Consider the following 20,208-nt stretch of genomic DNA (forward strand, 5'->3'; position numbering starts at 1 on the left):
CTCTCTCTCTCTCTCTCTCTCACTCACAGGGTAACTCGGGAATTTTTTTTTGGCTGGTGCAGCATAAGCCTCAGGCTTCCTTGCACCATATGGCTAATAATAATAATAATAATAAAAGTTTTACTGAAATCTAAATATTTAATGTCAAAATTATTATCTGCATTCAGTTCCTTTGTTATTGCACCATAGTAGCCAATCAGACTGGGCAGACAGGATCCCACACCTTTAACAAACCCCCATGCCGTGATTGACAACAATTCCATTGCTGTTAAGAGGATCCTGCAAGACTTTTTTAACCACTGACTCCATTATTTTCCCTGGAGCACAAGTGAAGCTTACATGTGTATAATTTCCGATATCACCCTTTGGTTCCCCTTTATCAACAGGAGACAGCTTTGCACATCCTCATTCTATAGGACCCTCCTCTGAGTTCAAGGATGACCTCATAATTATGTCCAAAGTTTGCCTATCTCTTTTGCTGCTTCTTTTAATTTAACTGGAGAGATGCCATCAGCCCTAATTGCCTTATTTATTTTTAGCTTCAGCAATTTCTTCTCAGTTATAACATTGCTCCCAGTTATAACTTGGAGTACTTCTTGTATTCTCTTCCCTACAGACTTCTTCATGCATGAATGCAGATACAAAATATTAAGTTCTTCAGCAACCATCTGATCAGGATTGTAAATTGTATGCCATTCATATATAGTGGGCCAATGTTCATCCCTGTTCTTCTAGTGTTAACATTAGCAAAGAATTCTTTGCTACTTTTCTTTGCATTCTTAGCCAAGGACTTCTCATATTCTGCCTTAGTGACTTGAATTTACTTGATTGACTAGATTGTATTTGGTGTGGAATTCTTCCATGTCTCCCTGCCAATTTATAATTATCCCATGCATTTTTCTTCTCTGCCACTAGTCCCAGCAGTTCAGCCATCGTCCATTTACATCTAAAGCTTGAACTGTATCTGTTACTTGGGATAAAAAGCTTAGTAGCTTCTGTGATTACTTCCCTGAATGCTTCCAATATAGAATTTTCAGTTGGCTACATCATCACATGGTTCCACTGAAAGGAATTTAAATATTGTCTAAGCCCACTGTAGTTGCCTTTACAAGAGCAAAATCCCTTCCCCTTGACAGTATTTATACCTTTAAATATATTCCACATCAACATTATTATGTTCCTTACCACATAGTGGTTCCTTTACCTGGATATTTTTAATGCATAATGAGTCCCTGCTTATAATTAGATCAAGAGTATTGCTTTCTCTTGTTACCTCTCTGACCTGCTACTACTACAGAAAACCGTGGCACCTCCGTAGCCAGGTGGGAAGGAGCAGCAGTGCATAGCACACACTTCTTGATTAGACTGGGGTTCGAGCCATCACCACCAAATATGATGGATGCAGAGAGGTCAGGGAATGATCACCGCATATCCCGGAGCAATATAGCCTTAGTTGCTAATGCTCCTTAAAAAAAACCAAAACCAGAAAACCGTTTTTCAGTCAATCCAGCAAATTTCTGTTACTGTGTGAGTTACCAGCCCTTGAGTTCTAATCAATATCTGTAAAGTTAAAATCCCCCATTATAAGACAATCAGATTTACTACCCACTCTATTTGTCTGTATAGTTGTTCGTTGTACTCTTTGCAGTTATTAGACCTATAGCACTCTCCTACTCTCAGTTTAGGTTTCCAAGTGCTCATGTCACAACAAACCAACTCAACATTGCACTGACCTCTCATATCATATGGGTGCACTACCTTAGAGTCTGTGTACTTCTTAACCATATTTGAATATTGTATGTATGTAATACTCTATGTATTCAAATTCGACATTGCTGATTTTTGAGTAGTACCATGTTTCCAATATCCCTACTATGTTAATAGTAAGCGGGGCCAAACTTTAACATTTTTAGAATCAGGGTACTTCCCCTGATTCTAAAAGTATATGTGCCCAATTAATGTCTGTGATCCCTGTAGAACTCCACTCATCACATTAGTCCATGAAAAGCAGTGACCATTATAACCTTCTTTTACTTCTATCACTTCAACTCTTTATCCACATTAGTATCCCACATTGCTCAGTTTATCCAACAGTATTAATAATATACTGCTTCCACTGACGTGACATTTAATAAAACAACAGACTAATTACATGGATGTTAAAATGTAAAATAACAAAATGATTTATATGACAAGAAGTTTTCAAGCAATTAGTCCATTGTTTTAATAAACTTGTCAAGTCAGTGGAAGCAGTATATTATTATTGTCTAATCCTGATGCCCAAGGCCTTTTCTCTAATATCCAACAGTCATGTGTGGTAAAGTATCAAAGGCATTACTGAAATCTGAATAGATGATATCAAAATTATTCTTTATATTCAATTCCTATGATAGTAATAACCTCATAATAGCCAATCAGATTTGTGCATTATCTCTCTTTAACAAACCCATGCTGTAATTGTCTTATGACTCCACCCATGTCATGATGTTCTTGCATTACTTCTTTAATGATTCAGTTATTTTCACTGGCACAAAAGTTAACTGAAAGGTCAGTAGTTACTTCAACTTTCACTTCAACTTTTGAACCATCCTTGTGAATAGGGAATACATTTGTACATCTCCAATCTACAGGTACCTTATGGTTCTAAGGATGCTCTCGTTATTATGGCCAAACTTCTCTTAATATAATTGGATAGATTCCATCTGCCCTCTGCTGCTTTTTTCACTTTTAGCTGCAGCAGCTTCTATACAACCTAACTTTCTGTTATTATAAAATCATTTAACTGCAAGTCAGTATTTGATAGACTTCTGCTAACTTCATTTGTTAAAGCTGTTTCTTGTGTGAGTATAGATGCAAAATATTTATTTGTCAGAATTTTGTAAAGGATTATCAATAGTCACACCATTCATAGCCAGTGGACCTTCAACCCCTCCCAAGTAACTTGGAGTTAAATGATTTTATTACAGAAGTTTATATACTTATTTTTAGAAGTAACTAATTTGTTCGAAGGACTCTATACCCCTTGAAAATTTAAAATTGTCCCATGCTTGTTTTTTACTCTGCTGTTAAGTTCATCCGACATTCATTTTGGTCTAAATCTTGAACAATATCTTTTAATCATTATAAAAGCTTTATGATCTCTAAATTTACCACACTAACACTTCCCATTTGGCATTTACATTTTTTTTGACATCAGTTGGTCTCACTGAAAAAAGTTTTATAAATATCTGAGCTGTTTATCATTATCTTTGCAAAATCAAAATCCCTTTCCTTTACCCTTAACCTTTGTTATTTTATTATATTATATATATATTTTTTTTGAATAAATCCCGTATTAATATGCAATGATCATTGCTAATAATCAGATCAGGGACATTGCTTTTCCTTGTTGCCTCTCTAACATACATGCAGAAAGCAGTCATCCCATAAATCAAGAAATACTTTGCTACTTTGCCACCCATGAGTTCCATTTAATGTCTGGAAAGTTAAAATCCCTCATGATAAGGCATTCAGATTTGCTGGTCCACTCTGTTTGTATGTATAGTTTTCTATTATACTCATCACAGTTATTTGGCCTGTAACAAACTCCAACTCTCATTTTTGTTTGTGTTACTCGACTGACTCAATATGACTTTGGCAACCATCTGTGTTTAAGGTTCTATTATTTTAGGGTTTGTATGCTTCTAAAGCACCCCTCCCCTCCTATCTTTTCTGTCTTTTCTGTATTCATGGTAATCACCATATTCAAATCATCTTTAAGGATGATTTGAATATGGTGAATAAAGAAGAAAAGCAAGAATTAATTTTACCTCTACTTAAGACTAATAACTGAGTAGTACTAATCACTAGTACTAGTTAAGTTCTAGTCTATGCAACTCCCCCCCCCCCACCCAAACTAAGAGTTTTTCAATCCTCTTAACATTGCCTCTAGATATTCTTGTATCCCTTACTCAATATTCAGATGTATTCCATCTTTTAAAGAACAGTCTTGTCTGTTGCAAGCACTGACCATGCTGGAAAAAATTCTACCCTTCCGAGCCCTGCACATTCTCTCCAGGACAAAATTGATTGACAACGCTTTCATCACAATCTCTCTTTCTCTCTCTCTCCCCCCCCTGCCATATCTTCAGGCGTAAAGCTTTAATACTATACTTAATATTACCAACGTATACAATAGCACCCTTTGTGCCCTTAAAAGATGATAATTGTTATACAATATCACTACCCCTTGCAGATATAACTTTTTCCTAATTTACCTATCCGTATTAGATAAAATACTCCCTTCTTTCTTGACAATAGCATCACTAAAAATATTTGGCGGTAATAGTTACCTATATCTAGTAACTTGTGGCACCAGTGCATCCTGCTTATGGCCCCTCCATGCAGCCAGATGAATATGGGTAGGCTGCAACTGGATGCAGGGAATAGCTTTGATATTATATACTTGGATCTTAGAAAGGCTTTTGATACTGTTGCACGTGGAAGACTGCTACACAAATTGGAGCAGTGTGACATTGGAGGCAAATTGCTGCTATGGATAAAGGGGTGGTTGAGGAGGAGAAGACAGAGAGTGGTAATCAATGGACACTGCTCATCGTGGACTAATGTTATTAGTGGAGTCCCTCAGGGCTCAGTGTTGGGTCCATTATTGTTTTCTGTATTTATAAATGATATTGATGATGGTATATCAAGCTTAATGTCCAAGTTTGCAGACGATACAAAGGTTGGCAGGGTTGTCAAGGACACTACTGACACTATGCTGCTGCAACAGGATCTGGAAAGGTTGAGCAGATGGGCTGAGAGGTGGCAAATGAAGTTTAACATTGACAAATGTAAAGTACTACATATGGGAAACAGCAACCCCAGAGCAACGTATCAACTCTGTGGTACTACACTGACAGTGGTAGAGAATGAAAGGGACTTGGGGGTGGTTGTGCAGGCAGATATGAAGTTCTCTGAGCAGTGCAGACGGGCTGCAAGAGTAGCTCATGGAGTATTGTCAATGATATACAGGAATTTTTCCAGAAGGGATAAGGAGGTGATTATTCCCTTGTATAAGGCAATGGTCAGGCCACACCTAGAGTACTGTATACAGGTCTGGAGGCCTCATTTCAAGAAGGATGTAGAGCTGCTGGAACGAGTACAGAGAAGGGCAACAAGATTAGTGAATGGAACAAAGGGGTGCTCTTATGAAGAAAGGCTTAAGTTTTGCAAATTACAGTGTCTGGAGACTAGGCACCAGCGAGGTGATCTGATAGAGGTGTATAAAGCCTTAAATGGTTTGAGCATGCTCAATGCTGATGGGATTCTTCCTCTAGCTCAGAATAATCACCCGAGAGGGCATAAATTCAAATTGAGGAAAGACAGATGTAGGATAGACGTGCGGAAATTTGCCTTTAGCCAGCGGGTGGTTGGTTAGTGGAACAGACTTCCATCCCTTGTCGTGGAGGTTGATAGCCTAAATAAGTTTAAGGCTCAGCTGGACAGGTATTTTGAACGAACAGAGGGGTGAAGTGGAAGTGGGTTTTTTTTTTTTTTGGCTGATGCTGCATAAGCTTGCTTTCTGGCATCAAATGCCTCTACTAATGCTAATGCTAATTAAGGCGGACAGCAGAGTGCTTGCTTTAATTTCTCTCAGGGCATTGACCTTTTTCTTTAAGCACTCAAATTTGTCCACCGAAATGCTAAATTTCTGCTGAATGTCTTCACTCTTGCTGTGCACCTAGCATACACACAAAGGTATCTCCTATGGCATTATGTTCAGCTACAGTCAGACTGCTTACATACCACATGTGCACAGGGTATACAATATAAAGCCTTGATTTATGTGAGAACCGTCTTTGGAAATGCCATCCTGAGCTGAGGCATCCTCACTGCTCTTGGTCATATGCTTTTCCATCTAGTCCTAGCCATAATTTTGTAAATTTTATATTTTTATTATTTTCATTTATTTTATTTATTTACTTTTTTTTTGTTATATCATTTTGCCTGGGTTCCACATGTTGCTTCCATCGAAGTTGTAGAACCATAGTTGTTTTGCTTTGCTTTTGGGAAGTAGTGTACTCTTTTGCCAAGTTTAATATTTTCACCCTAAAGTTTGTTCATAAAATAGATTTTGCAATGCCCACTTGATTTTTGCCCATCTTCACTTCACTCAAGATTTCAAGTTTTTCTTTTAAAGAAAAGTGCTTCCATATATGTTTTACAGCCTTTTTTCAAAATATGGATTTAACACTGAATTAAAAATTAAATTGCATAGACTCTTACAGAGTTGGAATGCTGAGTAATGTTTACTACCTTGCTTATGTGCTATAGAAATACAAAGCAGAGATGTCCACTTTTTGTGTATGCAACCTCTTATTGCATTGCCAAGCAACTTGTGAAAGTGGAGAGTTCTCTGTATAGGAAATTTAGGACATACCTAAATTTAGGCAACTTGTGAAAGTGGAGATTTCTCTGTATAGGAAATTTAGGGCATTACACGAGAAATTTTTCTTATTCTTCTCTAATAGTATAAAATACATTAATGATATAGCCCTCCCATGCAGAACAGTCTCCACTTTAATAATTTGTGTCAGTATTGCACACTTTCAATATTTCTGAAGTAGTTAAATATGAGGAAACATTATTGAATGGGGATGGGGGTGAAAGGCATCAGTGAGAATTGTTCATATATTTTTCCACAGTGAGAGAATTTATGAACAATTCTTCCTCTATATTTTTATGGCTGGTGAATTCAGAAATGCCCTGGATTTCACATGTTGGTTTTGGAACATCAGTTAGTTATCAGAGTTTCAGAGTTTGTATAGTAGAATAAACTAAATTCTTGTTTTGTTTATAGTGGTATGTTGTTTATTTTGAAGTATAGTCATTCTGCATGTTTTTCGATTGTGTACGTGCCTATACAATATCCAAAATACAAAATACTTATAGACAGAGATATATATATATATATATATATATTTATATTTATAGGTTTGGAAACAAAGAGGAGAAGAATATCGAATTACTGGACAAGGTGGATGGATGTGGGTCAGTTGCACTTGGCGTTCTTCCATTACTCCAAGTAATTCCATGGGTCTTCGTGGGGGTCCACATAAAGTGACTGTGAGGTTAAAAGGGGATCAAAATTCAAAGGTAGTAGATGTACATACTTTTATTAAACAGAAATTGGAACTGTCCAAAGAAACCAGTAATATGAAGGACAATAAATTTTTTAAATATCCCGATGAAATAAAAGATGATAGCGAGAATGAAAATCACGTGCCAAAAACTGAAGGACATAGCAAAGCTCGTTTAAAGACACCTGAAGAAAATGAAGAAAAGAATACAAATGCTTTACACAGTGGTGTTCAGATTAAAACTGAACCACTTGAAATAGATCATTTTGATAAATGTAATTCTCCTACTAAATTGCAACATGATAAGTTTGAGGACAAAGACTTGATTTTGAAAAGTGATGTCTTTAGTACATTTACCCTATGTCCAGATACCAATATTGAGCTAGTAAATGTTTCTGAATCACTTTCATCAGAAGTTCGCAAAATCTATCCAAGGATAGCAAGGCCTTGTAAAATTGATGGGTTTCTAGAAAGAAGATTGAAACTGAAGCTTCTTGAAACCTCTGCTGAGAAGGAAGCAAAATTAGAGGATCAGGAAACTAATAAAAAGATTCCAAGTGGAGTATTAAAGATTGAAGTTAAAGCTGGACTTGGAGGACAGTCAAGTGTGAAGGTTTTAGTCAAGAAAGGAGCTTCTGCTGCAGAGATATCTAGAGCTCTAGCTTCAAAGTTAGGGAGTAAAGAGTTGCTTAAATGTGAAATCTCCAAAGGGTTACCCAATGGGGATATATGTCTTGAACCAGAAGATAAACTGAAATTGAAAAAACAATCCCTGATATATATACCTAAAGCATCTAGAGGCTGCTATTCTCCTTCTTGTAAAGCATCAGAAACTATGAGCAAAACCATTCTGAATTGTGTTTGTTACTCGCCAGTATGTAGAGCTAAGACCAATATTGTTTCAAAATTACCTGGAATGAAATCTTTTGATGGGGATTATGTAAAGGCTAATGAAAATGGTGGAAAATTGAAACTCGCTCAGACAAATGTGCCATCAAATGGATCAGTACGAAATCAAGTTACAGCCATTCAGACTGTATTAAATGCTGAAAATAAGGGAAGGATGTCTTCACCACCACCACTTCAGCCAATACTTTCTCAGCAAGATAAAACTTTAGGAACATTAAATAGTCAGGACTGTATAGCAAATATTAAAGTTAATAATAAAACCGGGCTAACATCACATACGGAAACTACAACACTGAAACAGAGTACAACTACCACCACCACAGTAGTTACATCAACCAGCCAAACTTCAAGTGGAGCTAATGTGGAAAAGACTGTGAAAATTCTTTCTGGTGCAGCTATTGAAAAAACAACTGCCTCTCAGAATCCAAAAGACTTGGAGCTGACAGTTGCAAAGACCAAAATTTCTACTGAAACTGATATTGACCATTCTGTATTTAAAACAAATGAATCAATAAAGGGAGCACCAGCATCCAAAAGTGCTTTTCAAATGTCCCTTCTTAGTTCAGCATTGACTCATGATGGCAATACATCAGGAAAAGTATATCTTGCTAAAATTACAAAATTTGTGAAAAAGAAAAAGCTAGCCAAAGGTGCACTTCCTCCGTGTTGTCGTTTTATGACACCAAGTAAAAAGAAAAGCATACTAGCCTTGCCATTACATGATTTGCGAAAATTGGCACGAAGATCAGGACACAAAGAGATACCTGGTTTCAGTTATGCTGCCAAAATGAATCCCTATGTTTGGTCTTATGGTACTAGTCCTCGACCACTATTCAAAACTTGCTGGAGGTTCCGAAATCAGACCTTGACCACTCTCCATGAAGCAGCATTACAACTGCGCATCTTATGGGCTTGCTTAAGATGGGATGATCTTCAAGCTAAGCCTCCTCCAAGTGGTACTAACACCATCACTACCGAAACTGAAGTTCAGACTACAGAGCTTTTAAGGAGACGTGATATTGGATTATTTGGTCTAAGATCTGAATACCTTATTAGAAGAATTACTGTACCTATTGACCTTCCCAGCAGGCCAAGAGGTAAGTACATTGTGTTTCTTGTAGTTTAATCTCTTTTCAGCTGTATATAAATATAATTAACATCCGTGCATCTGGTGAATGCCCTCAATTATTTATTGTGATTGACATCAAAATTTCAAATGTATTTAAATTTGCTGTTGATCATTTTTATTTGGAATTCTTGCTCATTCACTCTTTGATGGGAAAGAGGGAGGCAAATAGAGCACTGTTTTCTTGATCATATCACTTACCCATCCAAAACCAAAAATACTAACACATGCTGTATCTTGATACAGAACAGTACTCGAGCTTGCCTCATTATCACTTTTTTTCATTTTCACCGTTATCAACAGGCCCTGATCAGTTGTGATGGGCTGGGGGAGCAGGCCTACAATATTTTTTATATAATTTGTATGCACAAAAGCAAAGAAAACAATATTTGAATCTGCAGCTGTAACAGTATGTCACATTAATACCAATGTACAAGGTGCATTCAAGTTATAAGTTCTTCAAATTTATTTCTCAAAGTATACAAGATATTGAGATGACACTTGCCTCCCTTTTCAACATAGTCTCCTAGAAGCTGCACAAATTTTTTATCCCTGTTCTTCCAAGCTGTGTAGGCCCTGGAAAATCTCTTTGGAATTCAGCCCACTGATAAATGGTAGAAGCAGCTGCTTATCAGCTAGGAAATCTTCTGCCACAATGAGCATCCGTCATTGTTGGGAACAACTAAAAGTCACTAGGTGCAAGGTTGGGCAAGTATGGAGTACGGGTTAACCTCAAAGTTCTAATGTAGTTGGGGAAGGATGTTACATGATTGTTATCCATTAAGAATTATTAATATGTATAATTAACCACTCTTTTACCACTTGAAGTTTTTAATATATATTTTATTAAGCATAGCCTAAACTAATATATACAGTAGTGTGATGTTTCAGGTATCTTGCCGATACCCATCAAGGGTAATTACAGACCTGTTAGCTTGACTTCTGTTGCAGGGAAAATAATGGAATCACTTGTTAAGGAAATAATGCACAACCATCTAGACAGAATGCAGTTATATTGCAGTCAGAGCATGAATTTCTTAAGGGGCAGACTTGTCTGAACAATGAAATTGGATACTATGACACACAGACAAAGGAACTGGATGCAAAAAAATATTTTGACATCACATACTTAGATTTCAGAAAAGCTATTGATACTGTTGCATATCAGATTGCTGTGCAAATTGGAGCAGTGTGGCATTAAGGGCAAGTTACTACTATGGATAAACGGATAGTTGAGTGAGGGAAGACAGTTTTTGACAGTGAGCAGAGACGTGACAGAGTGGGAGTTAAAAATGGGCATTGCTCTTTTTTTTTACAAATGTTATTAGTAGAGTTGTCCATTGTTCACTTCTGACCCATTGTTGTTTTCGGTGTTTATTAATGATATTGATGAATGCATGTGATGCTAAATGCCTAGGTTTATAGATCCCCGGGGGAAGATGAAGTTACTGTAGAGTTGTTAAAATTGGGAGGAAGAGACATAACACAAAAACTGGCAAGGCTCTTCACAAAGTGCATTAGAAAAGGTGTGATGCCTAAGCAGTGGAATAATGCAATCATAGTTTTGCTGCATAAGAAAGGAGATAAATCAGAAATTGGAAATTATAGACCAATTAGCTTGTTATCCCATATCTACAAGTTGTTCACACGGGTCATTACTAACAGATTAGAAAGAATACTTGATGAGAATCAACCGAAAGAGCAAGCTGGCTTTAGGACAGGATTCTCAACTATGGATCACCTTCACGTAATATCACAGCTAATGGAGAAAGTAAATGAATATAAAACACCATTATGCCTGGCATTTGTGGATTATGAAAAGGCATTTGACTCCATACAGCATAAGGCACTGTTTCGGGCACTGGAAAGACAAGGCATAGATACTCCATATATTATGATTTTGAAGAAAATATATGAGAGTGCTACATCGCTACATCCTTTATTAGACTAGACAAAGACAGTAGCAAATTTAAAATCGAGAAAGGAGTTCGACAAGGAGACACAATATCTCCGAAGCTGTTTACTGCTGCCCTTGAGGAAGCTTTCAGAAGATTAGACTGGTCGCAGAAAGGAGTCAATGTGAACGGAGAGTACCTAAACCATTTACGATTTGCAGATGACATTGTGGTCATAAGCCACGATCCCAAAGAATTAGAGGAAAATCTTAATCAGTTATGCAGAGTTAGTAAGGATTTTGGACTAAAGATGAATATGGCTAAAACAAAAGTAATGATGAACAAGTATGCCACGGAAAGGGAAATAATGATTGAAGGAGCAGTAATTGAAAAGGTGGAGTCATATACTTATCTGGGACAAGTTATTAGCTGTAATAATGATAAATGGCTGGAAGTCAAGAGAAGAATAAATTTTGGATGGATAGCATTCAGGAAATATAGTCACATACTGAAGAGCAATATCCCAGTTTGTCTGAAACGTAAAATAATGAATCAATGTATACTCCCCACCATGACTTATGGAAGTGAAACTTGGGCACTCACCAAAAGAATGGAAGAGAAGCTAAGAACTACACAGCGAAGAATGGAACGAATTATATTGGGAATTAGAATGTTAGATAAGAAGAGAAACACATGGATTAGGCAGCAAACTCAAGTAAAGGACATTCTTATCAAAACTAAAGAACTAAAATGGTCTTGGGCAGGACACATAGCTCGAAGACATGATGACAGATGGACTAAGAAAATAACAGAATGGTACCCAAGAGGAGCTAGAAGAAAACCTGGAAGACAAAGGCGGAGATGGAGAGATGAAATTCATGAGTTTTTGAGTAGTAAATGGATGGCCAGTGCTCAAAACAGAAGGAACTGGAAAGTTGCTGGAGAGGCCTTCATTCTGCAGTGGATTGAAAATGGCTGATGATGATGCTACCTGATCTAGATAATTAGGCAGATGGGTTGAGAAGTGGCATCTGAATTTTAATATTGCCAAATGCAAGGTACTTCGTATGGGTAGTAGCAGTCCCGGATTAATGTACCAACTTGTGTGTGAACTACTCAGGGTAGTGGAAAATGAAAAAATCCTTTGGGGGGGGGGGATATTGTGTAGTCAGATATGAAATTCTCTGAGCAGTGCAGACAGGCTCGCAGAAGAGCCTGTGGAGTTTTATCAGTGATATGCAAGTAATTATGAGGAAGTAATCATCCCATTGTATAAGGCTTCGGTACTACATACAAATTGGAAGTCTCATTTGTGTTTCTGCTAGAACAGGTGCTCTTACCAGAAAAGCTTCAGTTCTGCAAATTGCAACATCTGGAAACTAGTCACCTCCAAGGTGATCTTACTAAGTCTCAGTATGAATTGAGTAAGCACAATGCCAATGGATTCCTTTCTCTTGCTCAAACTGCATATATAAAGAATGAGATGGCTCAAATTCATGAAGGATGGTTGCAATTTATCTTCAGCTAGCACAGGGGTCCCCAAACTTTTTGGAGTTGCGACCCCTTAATGAAATCCTTGATACTACGACCCCAACCATTTAATAAAAAAATAATAACAATATTTTAAAGATTGTTTCTGAGTTTAATCACGGTGAAGAGGATATGTTTCTTTATTTATATCAAAAAATGTGGGAAACATTTAAACAAGCTCTAAATGGGCTGTGATGTGATGTATATATCATTTAAAATTAATTATATTTTTACTTATAATATTTTTTAAATTTTAATTAAAATTAAAAATTAAAAAAATTAAAATTTTAAAATAATATTATTAGTAAAAATATTTTTTACTTATTTTAATTTAAAGATTTACTTTTGAAGTGTGTTTTTTTTCTGAACACCATTTTTTTTTTAAATAAATTCCTTTTTTTTTAATTCCTCTGTAAAAATAAAACATTAAAAATAAATAAATTTATTTATTAAATTTTACATATTATATTGAACATCATTAATGCAAAGGATGTGGTTGAGTTTTAATAAGCTCTTTAATATTGGGTTTGAGGTTTGTGAGTTTTAATCTTAACTCACCACGCTCTTCCAAGTTTAGTTGAACCAACTCTCTCTTTTGTTAAAATGCCATTTATGTGACTAAAACTGGCTTCGACCATGTAAGTGCTCAGAATCGTGAGTAAAAATGGCTCAATGACTGCAAAAGTTTGGGATATTTTGTTGTAATGTTTATATTCTTCCAAAATTGCTGATACTTTTATTATTAAATAAAGATTTAACTTCTATGTTTACATACATATCAATGAATTCATTGTTTAAGTAACCTAGTTCAGCTCCAGTTTTGATCTGAAAGTTTTTTACCTCCTCTTTCCAATTGTTTTAAGTTTGAGAAATACTGAAAATTTCTGCATTCCAATGAACATCTATATAGGCCTTCTGTACTTCATTAAATTTTAATACAGGTTGGCCAAATAGAATAGATGGTTCTTGCACTTTTTCAACTCATCACATAGTGATCAGTCTCTGCTCGTAATAAGATCCACAATTGAGTCATACAAATCGATGAGTCTTTGCAAACTATCACATCTTGACAGCCACCCTACTTCGGTATGCAAAAGTAACTGGTTGAACGTTTCATCATTTTTTTCACATAACATGGCAAACAGATGCAAATTAGGTGGATGTGCTTCAATTTTATTAATTGATTGATACACACTTTTAGAGCATCGTGCAGCTTGCCACTGAGTTTGCTACAAGATGGTGTCTCTGTAACACACAATGAACAGTACTTACTTTCGGAATGTTTTCTTTGAGAAGGGCGTCAAATCCTCTGTAATGGCCATTGCTGGTGCACCATTGGTGGCCACTGCAGTGGCATATTGCTGAGGAAAACATTGTTCTTAAAGTACTCTTCCAAACATTGTAAAACTGTCTCACTTTTTTCCATCAACTTTCATATACCTGACAAATAAAAACTCCTTAGCAATACATTTTTGTCTTTGGCTATAATACCTCACATAGGCCATTAGAATTTTTGGACTGCAGTGGTCTCAGAGTTTTTAAATCCTATACAGTGGGATCAAATGATGATGTTACCGATGGTGAATTCTAAATGGGAAGCTTTCAGGGACTTAATCTTGGAAGCTACTAGGCTTTTCGTGCCAACTAAAAAATACTGTTCAAGGTTTAGGCCTAAATGGATTTGGGCGCCTCCGTAGCCAGGTGGGAAGGAGCAGCAGTGCGTAGCACACGCTTCTTGATTAGACCGGGGTTCGAGCCCGTCACCACCAAATACGGAGGATGCGGAAAGGTCAGGGAATGACTACCGCATATTCCCGGAGCAATATGGCCTTAGTTGCTAATGCTCCTAAAAACCAAATAACAAACAAACAAACCTAAATGGATGTCAGATGAATTAATGAGGCTCATGGCAGAGAAGAGAAATGCATAGGAGGCATATAAATTATCAGGTGACACAGAAACCGATAGCAGATATACTAGTCTGTAATCAAGTAACAAAGGAGGTTAGGCAGGCGAGGGCAGATTATGAGAAATCTTTGGCAAAGAAAACTAGCAAAGAGTTCTTTACTTATGTAAACTCTAGAAGGAAAGGATGAATCAGATTGGCCCATTTAACATAGATGGTTTGACTATTGATTATCATGCTGAGGTAGCTGATAAATTGTGTGAGTATTTTGCATCTACATTCACACATGAGGAGTTATTCAAGGGGAATGACAGAAGTTTATCAAACTCTAAAAGGGAGCTAAGTGATTTTGTAATAACTGAGAGCAAAGTGGAGGAGAAATTGTTGAAGAAAAACATAAGGAAGGCACCTGGGGTTGATGGGATCTATCCAGTTATATTAGAGGAAGCAAAGAAAGTAAGCAAACCCTTAGCCATAATTTTGAAAGCTTCCATGGACTGGAGATGTGCAAATGGGACCCCAATTCACAAAGGGGGGGGGTTCAAAGGGTGACACTGGTAATTACAGGCCTGTTAGTCTAACCTGTTCCAGGGAAAATAATGGAATCACTGGTTAAGGAAGCGATGCAGGATCATCTAGACAAGACTGCAATCATAGTTCAGACACAGCATGGGTTTGTTAAGGGAAGTCTTGTCTGACAAATTTGATGGATACTATGATGTGGTCAAAGGAACTGGATACAAAGAATAATTTTGATATCATATACTTGGATTTTAGGAAAGCTTTTGATACTGTGGTACAAGGAAGACTACTGTACAAATTGGAGCAGTATGGAATTAAGAGCAAGTTGCTGCAATGGATAAAAGGATAGTTGAGTGGGAGAAGACAGAGAGTGGTTATCAGTGGACACTGCTCTTCATGGACTAATGTTATTAGTGGAGTCCCCCAGGGTTCAATGTTGGGCCCATTGTTGTTTTTGGTATTTATCAATTATATCTTCAAACAGGCCTATGGAGCTGGGAAATTCCATACTGCAATAATTAAAGACAAACACCAGCCAAGGAATAAAAAAAAAATTTTTTTACTATAAAAATAATGTGATACACTATCGGAAATATTACAGTAAATTATGATAAAACGTTAAAAATATAGTTAAAAATATACCGAAGCAATAAAATTATCTAAAATAAACTGGATTAAAAGCGATAAAACCTGAAGCTTTCGGAGACTGCCGTCTCCTTCTTCAACAGTATACTATTACTGCAATGACACATCCTTAATTAGCAGACCCATGGCACTCATGCATGTGGTCCATCAGACACATGGTTGGCACTCATGCATGTGGTCCATCAGACACATGGTTGGCACTCCCCACGCGCGCATCGGAAACGGAAGTGGCTCGGGAGCGTCTCAAACAGAACCGGTCATCCCATCTGAGGACAACCACCTCAAACAGGGGGTGTAAACATGTCTCCCTATCCCTGTTAATAGTATTACAACTGGATGAACCGATTTGCAAGCTCTCGAGCCACTTGCGTTTCCAAAATCCATGGGCACGGTCTGTAATGACCACGTCTTCAGGGGAGATCCGATGCTGCTTCTCCCAGAAATGCTCTGCCACAGCAGACCTCACATAATTAGCAGTCTTAATAGCGGTCATGGGCTCCCCCAGACGGTCCTTTAAACGTCTCCCCCACATAACATTCCTCACAATCCAGGCACTTAATCTCATAGACCACACTACTAGTATAGTCCTGGGCTATGGGATCTTTAACTTGAGACACCACTGTGTGCAACCTCCGTCCCAGAAGCTGCACACAGCGGGTCTGACACTCCCACAGTGCCCGTACAATGCGTTCTGAAAGGCCTGGATAGTAAGGAATGTATGCGGTAGCCACAGGGGCAGGCGACTCGCTACGATTGGACTCTGCCCTATAAATATATTTGTCCAAGACCCTCTGGGGGTACCCACACTTCCTGAGGTCTGCCGTGATTCTACAAATTTCCATTTCCTTATCCTCGGGGGGCACTACAGTGGGTCCCCACCCTATTCAACAACGCCCTGGCTACACTATTCTTATGATGATAAGCCTGTGCCGAGCTGTAATGTACTGGCCACGGCACATAGGCTTTCTATAGATCGTTGTCTTAATTCTAGACCCATCTCTGCTAACCAGGACATCCAGAAATGGGAGGGACCCAGCTTTTTCCACCTCCGAGGTGAATTGTATAAATGGAGAGAAGCTGTTAAGTAAAAGTAAACTGAGCACCTCATCTTCCTTCCCCTTTTTTAAAATGGTGAATGTATCGTCCACATCGAATGTATCTCCTCCACTCGTGCATGGGGAAATCCAACTGATGAAACATCCTAGTTTCCAGTTCCTCCATTGCCAAATTGGCCACAATGGCACTAATGGGGAAACCCATGGCAGTGCCATGGACCTGCTTGTACATAACTTTTTGAAAGATCATGGTAGTGCTAGCGAGGCAAAACTCAACACCTTTACAAATATCATTGTACTAAAATACTAAAATACTTAGTAAACATCTAGCACTTAAGTTATCATCCTGCTCCAAGGCCAACCTTACACAATGCACCCCATGTCCAATGTGGATACATGTGAACAGAGATACAATGTCAAACGAGATCATACAATGGGAAGCCTAGCAGGTACTAAAGTAGTTTAGTACCTGCTAGGCCTCCCATTGTAGAGAGCTATGGGAGTGGAAAAAGCCATCAACAAACTGCCTGTGACCCAAGCTGATGAGATACGGGTTAGTATTGCGGCTATTTAGTATTTAGTATATAGATACGGGTTAGTATTGCGTTTAAAGGACCGTCTGGGGGAGCACATGACCGCTATTAAGACTGCTAATTATGCGAGGTCTGCTGTGGCAGAGCATTTCTGGGAGAAGCAGCATCGGATCTCCCCTGAAGACTCGGTCATTACGGGCCGTGTCCATGGATTTTGGGAACGCAAGTGGCTCGAGAGCTTGCAAATCGGTTCATCCAGTTGTAATACTATTAACAGGGATAGGGGGACACGTTTACACCCCCTGTTTGAGGCGGTTGTCCTCAGATGGGATGACCGGTTCTGTTTGACACGCTCCCGAGCCACTTCCGTTTCCGATGCGTGCGTGGGGAATGCCGACCATGTGTGTGATGGACCACGTGCATGAGTGCCATGGGTCTGCTACTTAAGGATGTGTCATTGCAGTAATAGTATACTGTTGAAGAAGGAGACAGCAGTCTCCAAAAGCTTCAGGTTTTATCGCTTTTAATCCAGTTTATTTTAGATAATTTTATTGCTTCGGTATATTTTAACTTTTTATCATAATTTATTGTAATATTTCCAATAGTGTATCACATTATTTTTATAGTAAAAAATTTTTTTATTCCTTGGCTGGTGTTTGTCTTTATTTATCAATTATATTGATGAAGTTTGCAGACGATACAAAGGGTTGGCAGGATTGTTAATGACAGTAATCATAGTACACTAATGCAACAGGATCTGGAAAAGTTGAGCAGATGAGCTGAGAGGTGGCAACTGAAGTTTGACAAATGTAAAGTACTGCATGTGGGTAGCAGTAACATATCAACTGGGTAGTACTACACTTGGGTAGTGGAGAATGAAAAAGACCTGGGTGTAATTGTGCAGTCAGATATGAAGTTTTCTGAACAGTACAAAAAAGACTGCAAGAGTAGCTCCTGGTGTCTTGTCAATGATATACAGCAATTTTGCTAGCAGGGATTCGGGGATGATTGTCCCCTTGTATAAGGCAATGATCTGGCCACACCTTGAATACTGTATACAGCCTGGAAACCTCACTTTAGGAAAGATGTTGAGCTGTTGGAACGAGTACAGAGGGGAAACGAGATTGGTGAGTGGAACAAAGGGTAGTTTAAGTTCTGCAAATTGCAGCTTCTGGAGACTTGGCATCTGCAAAGTGATCTATTTGAGGTGTGTAAGGCCTTGAATGGATCGAGCAAGCTCAATGCTAATGGGATTCTTCCTCTTGCTCAGATTACTCATCCGATGGGGCATAAATTCAAATTGAGGAAAGACAATTGAAGAATACGTGTGCGGAAATTTGCCTTTAACCAGCAGGTGATTGATAGTTGGAGCAAATTTTTCTCTGTTGTAGCGGAGGTCAGCAACTTAATAAGTTCAAGGCAGAACTAGACAAACATTTGGATGGAATGAATGTGTGAAATGGGAAGGGGTTTTATTTTGTTTTATTTTATTTTATTTATTATTATTATTTATTTATTTTTTTTTTATTAAACTTGTGCCTTTTTGACTTTCTCTCTGACAGGTAGACCGAAGAACAGCCACCAGGTTTGGTGGCTGTTCTTCATTTTAGCATCCAGCAGTAGTGAGCCATCATACTGACATTCCAATTTCTCCCATTCCTCCACCTTTTTATTAGAAAACAAACCTTGTGCTTCGGGTTGCATATCATCCAAGTTTCTTGCAACAACCGAGTAACTTGATAAAATAAATTTATTAAAATAAATAAATGATATATACATAAGATAAAAGCGTTAAAGTTCAATGTGATAAAAGTGTTAAAATGTAATATAATAAAAGCGTTAAAATACATAGAAGCTTTCGAGAAGAAGTGCCTCCTCATCAACAAGTCGGTGAATGGTGTACTTTAGTATATATTGATGGTTACAATAACAAAAGTCTGCTGTGCATGATCATGTATCATGAGTCTGGTGTCGGTAGAAAACAATTACATACATGTGATGACCACCAGTGCTTGTTGCACTGTAATACAGTACATTCTATAATACGGTGTAAGTGCACTCCCCTTGTGCGATTCATAGTACTGTTATTGGTAGCTATTACTGATACGGGGGTATCAGTAATAGCTACCAATGTGAGTAGTCGAGGATTTCAATATCCCATCGGGGATCAAGATTGTGCTGCTCAATCCAATAATGCTCGGATGCCTATTGGAATGTTCAAATTTAGCAGTTTGCAGAGCCACCTCATGCTCAGTAACTCGGTCTTTCAACCTTCTACCAGACTCGCCTACATAACACCCCACCCCCCACAATCCTGATACGTAATGCAGTATATGGAACCACTCCATAGGAAAGGAGGAACAGGTGTTTTCTCTGTAGAAATAATAGACTGTAATTTCCTCCCCGGAAGTTGCACACGTCGTATACGATGAAGATGCAAAATCCTAACAAGACGTTCCGATACTCTCGGATAATAGGGGATGTAGGCAGTAGAGATAAATTCATTGATGCAAGGAGAGTTAGATTGCATCTTAAAAAATTCGTGAGCCTGAAGCTCACATCTATCTAGAACATGAGGTGGATAGCCGCAATTTGAAAGCTCTGCCCTAATTTTTAGAAATCTCCAATTGCCTGTCACCAGTCAAACTCGAGTGCATCCAAGCACGGGAGAATAAAGTATCGGAATGTCTTGTTAGGATTTTGCATCTCCATCGTATACGATGTGTGCAACTTCCGGGATGGAAATTACAATCTATTATTTCTAAGGTGAAAATACCTGTTTCTCCTTTCCTACGGAGTGGTTCCGTATACCACAATACGGAACCACTTTGTGGGGGGGGTCTTAGGTTGGTGAGTCTGGTAGAAGATTGAAAGACTGGGTTTCTGAGCATGAGGTGGCTCTGCAAACCGCTAATTTTGAATGCTCTGCAGTCACTGAGCATTATTGGGTTGAGCAGCACAATCTT

The 20,208-nt window shown here is 38.1% G+C and overlaps 1 protein-coding gene across 1 annotated transcript in view; it reads left to right on the forward strand.

Annotated features, from left to right (window-relative positions):
• E(bx) (nucleosome-remodeling factor subunit NURF301 E(bx)) overlaps nt 1–20,208 on the forward strand; it is a 693,176-nt gene that overhangs the window by 241,121 nt on the left and 431,847 nt on the right. The window contains exon 11 of the mRNA XM_090382976.1: nt 6,976–9,127. Within this exon, the coding sequence (XP_090239102.1) occupies nt 6,976–9,127 (2,152 nt within the window). The remainder of the gene's footprint in view (nt 1–6,975; nt 9,128–20,208) is intronic.

Source organism: Mastigoproctus giganteus, chromosome 10 (genome assembly GCF_048544385.1).
Source record: "Mastigoproctus giganteus isolate SK-2022 chromosome 10, ASM4854438v1, whole genome shotgun sequence".
Lineage (NCBI taxonomy): Eukaryota > Metazoa > Arthropoda > Arachnida > Uropygi > Thelyphonidae > Mastigoproctus > Mastigoproctus giganteus.